Source organism: Pollicipes pollicipes, unplaced genomic scaffold (assembly GCF_011947565.3).
Source record: "Pollicipes pollicipes isolate AB1234 unplaced genomic scaffold, Ppol_2.1 Scaffold_6686;HRSCAF=7923_pilon_pilon_pilon, whole genome shotgun sequence".
Classification (NCBI taxonomy): Eukaryota; Metazoa; Arthropoda; class Thecostraca; order Pollicipedomorpha; family Pollicipedidae; genus Pollicipes; species Pollicipes pollicipes.
The window spans coordinates 9,696,374-9,702,234 of NW_023596921.1; the positions used below are offsets into that span (position 1 = coordinate 9,696,374).

Genomic DNA, 5,861 nt, shown 5'->3' on the forward strand with positions numbered 1-5,861 from the left:
ATGGCGACGCCGTTGTCTTTTTTCGCAGGTACCCGCGCTTGGTGCAGCCCTCGTGCCGACCTGCCTTGCTGCGCGTGTTTGAGCGGTGCGGATGCAGCTGGCGGCGCACTGCGAGGTTCCGCGCCTCGGCTGGCCATCACCTGCGTACAGCCCTAGCCAAGATGGCTGACAGATGCTACGCAGTCGACTGCCTGCCGGATCCCGCCATGGAGGAGTTCCGCAAGCTGGTGCCCGTCCATGGTACCCTGTTCGATCGGGATGCCCTTCTGGAGGTCATCTACTCGCGCCAACACCGTCCGTAAGTTGGATTACATAATCGGTGTGCTGTGGTCTCGGCAGTTTGCTTAAATTTATAAAATTGGCCAAGCATAAATTGCAAGGCACATATGTGAAGCACTGCCATGTAGTATCTACTTCACTTGACCCGTCACGTGCCACTTCACAATTTTAAAGGATATGGTGAAGATCACCCAGTTACTGAAGTGTAGATTTCCTTGCACGCCATGATGGTTATTTGCGAAGCTTCTGAAACGTCTTGTCGTTCCAAACGATAATTGAGTCGTATGGAACGCCGGCGGTAATTTGTGAGGGACCGTGCTATCCTTGACGACAGTCTCGCCTTTTCATCTCAGTCTTAAATGACAGTTGTATCTCGGATATGTCTGTGAGACGGCACCAAGAATGGCTCAATTTCTTACTCCCAAGGGCCACTGCCATGCCTTGCTCGTGACTTAACGTCGATCATCGCACCGTGCCAGTTTGTCTATATCGCACGTACCAGGCTGGTTTATCCACCATCACCATCATGCACTTATGGTATATTCTGTTATCACGTAGCTAATGTAAAGACCAAACCAGCCTATTCGCTCCAGCAGTTAAACTCATTGACTTGTAACTGAGCCCCGGACGTCGCACTTTGCGTTCGGAACGAGAAAATGCTGTCTGAGGCACGTGTGTAACACTATCCGCTTTTGGGCAGGGATGATGACCTGTCTGTGCGCTACTACGCGCGGATGCTGTTCCGCGAGATCCAGCGAGATGTCGTGCTGCTGCCCATGTTCCGGGAGTACATGCAGCGGCCAGTGCAGCATCTGAACGTGCCCGAAGCCTTCTATCTGATGAGCCTCTGGATGGTTCCGGAGCAAACCGACAACCGAGAGTCCAATCTCCATACGTGAGTCTTTTATCTCTTTTCGAATCGTTCGATTTCCATATGGAATCCTAGGCCTTGCGCGCAAACATTCTGCCAGCTCGGTTGTGTTTCTGATGTGTATGAAGGTCATGCTAATGGGAGCAAGCTTGCATATGTCAAGTCCCTTTTCTGTGTTCATTCGTGCGGATGACACTCGATTGCAGGCGGATGTTATCTACGGTTATCGAATCCACCTTTCCCTTTATCACTTGCTCCAGCCAAATACCACGATGTGTTGTGCGTTGCTAGAAAGGCGTCACCAGAATTTGACATGCATTCTAACAAGCGATTTGGTCGAATTTCTTGTTGTTTTTTGGTGCTGAATGTGGTATTTGTCCGTGCTGTTCAAACAGCGTGATCGCCGTGATCGCGTATATTATATATCGCCGTCAGGGTGATGGCACACAAGGCACTCATCTCTCCCATTTCTTACGTCTTAGCTTTTTAACGTTCGTATCCCTGTCTCTTGCCCCCCCCCCCTCCCCCGGAACAAAGATGAACTCGGATGTGCACGTGCGAGTCTTGACCTGGCGTGGTCTCTGCAGTTGCTACAGCAAGATCGCCGGCTTGGTGTTGGATGAGCTGCGTGGACGGCTCCCCGAGCACCCGGCCGCCGCCTGGACTACGTGCAAGAAGAACCCGTTCGGACCCACGATGTGGACGGATGACCAGACGCTGAAGCTGCTGAACGCGATGAACGTGGTGCTGTATGACCAGCTGGCCCTGATGAAGGAGGGCGGACCGGAGGACGGATCGGCTTCCGAACTGAGCTCGCTGGTAAGTGGATTGCAATGAAGATTAATCCTCGTTCCTTGCACGTTTGAATGGGTGAAGTCACGTACAGAACATGTGCAGACTTCTATGTCTGATCTGTTTTTCTTCGTGTTGTTCTCAATGGTGGGCTGTGACTTGAAAAACAATGCTGTCAGCCATACGTTCCCGTCCGTTTGCCCTGAGGCGTATTACTGTGCTCCTCTCAGATGGCGCAACACCGAACACGCTATTGTGATGTGTGCACAATCTCGAACGGTGACGGTGATGATTGACTATGATAACCATGATTAAGCGCTTGCTCATGCGGTTGTCACCAACATGTGTTGTTTTGGCTGGGTCAGTGTGGTTTAATTTACTGTTGTTTACATTTTCTTGCTATGCACTGGTGCATCTCAGTAAACAGTGCTTTTGGAGCCTATTGCTGCGTTTATGAATGAATGGGCTGATGGGCTCTTCGTTCTGAATATTTGTAGGTGATTGGGTTGCATGGAGCGCAACGCATTCAATGGCTTGCCATTCCTTTTCAGGTTATGTACCTTCGTCGCCACCTCCACTCTGCGGGATCCGGGACGCAGACTGTAATGGGGACAGTGTACTCCTCTGTAGCCGGCATGCTGGGCGTCAATCTCCACAACGTGCAGTTACCGCACAGCTCGATGATCTGCTGGCACAAAGCGTAAGCATTGCCGAAGGGGGCGTGGGAAATGAGTCTGTTCCTCTAGCACTATCAACGGCATTGGGACAGACTGGTTGTTCAGGTCATGGGTTTTTGGGAGGTCTTTTCAGGTCTGCTTTATCAATTGGTATCTAATAGCCTATTTTTTGAATTTTTTTGCCATAGGTTTTGATTTCATTGCCATAGATTTTGAACTTCTGTGATTAGTTGTGCACTTAACTATGTTTCCTTGAGCTAATCATGTGATGTGAATCAGTGATGTTATGCACATCATGTTTATGTTGCTTAAGAATATCGTGATTCCCAAAGAATTTGACAACTATAGAATTTGGCTGTGGATGATTTGATCACATGCATACGGAGCATGTTCATCTTATTATTCGCCTAATTATCACGTTGGCAATTAACTAATGTTTTGTAACTGCCGTGATCACACATGTTTGGCGAACTTCTAGCGTTCTTCCCTACATCTTGGTACAAAGCTCTGGCATGTGTGCCTGAATGTCTGGGCAAGTTTTCAATGTAAGGCAGGTGTGCATAATGTGTAGACAATATATGCAAGCCAGGGTGTTTTGGGTGCTGCAGTAAATTGTGATATTTGTTAATAAGGAATGTCGCTAATTGGTTGAAATGTAAGCCTCATGGGCGATTGGATTCCTTCCGTGTGGGAGGCTGATGAGAAACTTGCTCTGTGCTAAAATAAATTGAAAGATAAATAGATGTCGACGATTATAAGTCATCCTTTGCAACATAATAATCATACCAAACCTTGAAATTTGCTACCACAATAGTCGAAAACACCTGTTACGTGTACACAACTCGTCATCACGTACAAACGTTGCATATTTTGTTGGAGTGGAATGTGTGTGTCATTCATGATCAGTGCTGCACTCAAGTGAAGTGAGCAATTAAAAGTGGTGGCACTGTGTTACATGTCATATTTAGCTAATGACCTTCTTCCTTTCCTTCAGTGGAGCCTTGATTATTTTCCAAACTGTTTTCTGACAAGAATACCCGAATTATCACCGGCGTGATCAGCGTTATCACATTTTCTCCGTTGCTGAGAATATGTATCATCTTGTCTGTTTTGACATCTTGATTTTCATCCATTCATAATCACAGTAGCATGCTTTAAACACAACATTCTTATCGCATAAACTGAATCGCATTCATTCACAGTGTGTTGTCGTTTTGTGTAAATTCAACATAATCATGCACTGACTGTACTTGTCTTGCCTTGTTTGTTTGTCACTGTGCTTGTATGCGTGTTTGTTTGTGACTGCGAATATCTGTGCTGTACAGTGACGTATTCCTATTCACGTGTCACATGTGGAAATTCACACAGTGTGTGTGGTGGCCTGACGTGCATCTCCTCTGGCAGGGACGGTGAAGAGTACCTGTTCATCGACGTTGTCCGCCGCGGCATGCGGCTGTCCTGGGAGCAGGTGCTGGAGGAGCTGAATGCTGATCACCGGGAAGTGGACCTCCAGATGCTGGAACCCTTTCCCAGGGCAGGGGTGCGTAATGCATCGGATGTTTTGAAATTCTTGGACAACAGGCCCTGTTACGTATGGAACTTGTTTATATTTGACAAGTATAGCATTTTATTTAAAAAGTTCTTGCATGACTCATTTGTGCAGAGAAACCAAATTGAACAGGGACCGACTCATTCTTAGACTGGGCGCACGGGAGTCCCAGGTTGAGGATTTTGTGCTCTTACATGAATCTATGAGAACCAGCAGTCTTGCGACGGCTTGTGACGAGCCCTTGTATCTGTACGCTCTCGTGTGTCCGGCGGTGTGATTGTGATACCAATCCTTGTCTAACGCAGTGTATTGTGTTTTGACAGCTGCTGCGTCGCCTCATCAATGGCGCAGTCCATCCGGATGCCCGCCGGCCAGGGACCGGCTTCGACCTGGTCTCGTTGGAGACGCTGGCGTGCTGGGCCCGCAGCGACTGCCGTCCGAACACGGCCGCAATCGTTGACCTGATGTCGACGATGGCTCGTGCCCGGCCCATGTACACGCGCCGCCTGTTGCAGGTCAGTGGTCTTGGATGACGCTAGAGCTGGGCATGTGTTTTGAACAATTGTTGGAAAGATGCGTCTGGGTCACTATTATGTGCGCGATGAAAATGCACGATGGATGTGTAAGATACGCATGTGACTTTTAATATGCAAGATGACGTTCTGGTCTCATTTTCGGTTCCCAGAAATCTCCAGCTCGTAAATGGCCTGCAATGGAGGGCTGTGCGCTGCGCCCATGGTGTTGCAATCAAAAGAAATGGCGATATGATAAGGAGTAATTAGTGATACCGTGTTTTCACTGTTTTTTCCTCCCTGCAGCAATTCGTCGAGACTAATGGCTCGCTCGTGGCTGAGAACGAGAGGCGTGGTCTGGAAGCGCTCATGAAACACTTCAAGAGGATATACAAGCGGCTGGTGCGCTCCCTAGACGAACAGGAGGCTGAAGTGCAGAAAGTGGTAAGAATGAACTGGATTTGATCAAATTGACAACGTAGGGAGTTAATCGTGTAGCTTCTCTTAATTCTATGCTGAGCTGTTCATGTGCATGTGCTGATGTGTGGGAGGTGGAAACGGGTTTACGCGTGCGCCAGTTACGCGGTTGAGTGTCATGGTGTGTTGTTATGTATAATGATATGCCTGCACACTTATAAGTTAGTTTTATCTCTATTTGGTAAGGTTAAATAGTTTCGTGAAACAGGTTTAACCCCATACATAAGCATCATAAGCATCGTAAATTTGTGATGCAGGTTGAATCATTTCGTAGAAATTCATTTCTGTACGGTTGTTTTCTTCCATTTACTTTCTGTGATTTGTTGTGGGATTTCCTGCAGACATGTGACCCTGGATTCGTTCCTGCTATTGTCCTTTGAGCCCATTCGTGCACCATTATATTGTCAACCTGTTGTCTGATCTATGGAATGTATTATTAACTTCCCAGTTAGTAACGTTCTCAGTTAGTTTGTAGTGAGTTGTCCTCACCTCATAAGTAACCTACATGGCGCTTGTTTCGAGCATTTATGGATGTGCTATTTTCCCACGTTATTAGTTTCTGGGCTTACTGATTCTCGTTTTTGTCTTCTCAGCTCATGTTCTTCTCAGTTATTTCCAGCGTCCCAATGCCCGTTTTAAATCCTGATGTCTCATTATCTCCTTGTGTTGTGTGCAATATCCTCATTCTCTTTATCCGTGTTTCA

General features: G+C 47.3%; 1 protein-coding gene across 1 annotated transcript; it reads left to right on the forward strand.

Annotated features, from left to right (window-relative positions):
• The first annotated feature begins 206 nt into the window (after nucleotides 1–206).
• On the forward strand, nucleotides 207–5,145 carry LOC119107429 (uncharacterized). The gene is made up of 7 exons (XM_037230864.1): nucleotides 207–298; nucleotides 980–1,174; nucleotides 1,738–1,969; nucleotides 2,494–2,642; nucleotides 4,024–4,159; nucleotides 4,492–4,683; nucleotides 4,987–5,145. Exons 1-7 carry the CDS (start codon nucleotides 207–209, stop codon nucleotides 5,143–5,145), a joined length of 1,155 nt encoding a protein of 384 aa, XP_037086759.1.
• The last annotated feature ends 716 nt before the right edge of the window (nucleotides 5,146–5,861 follow it).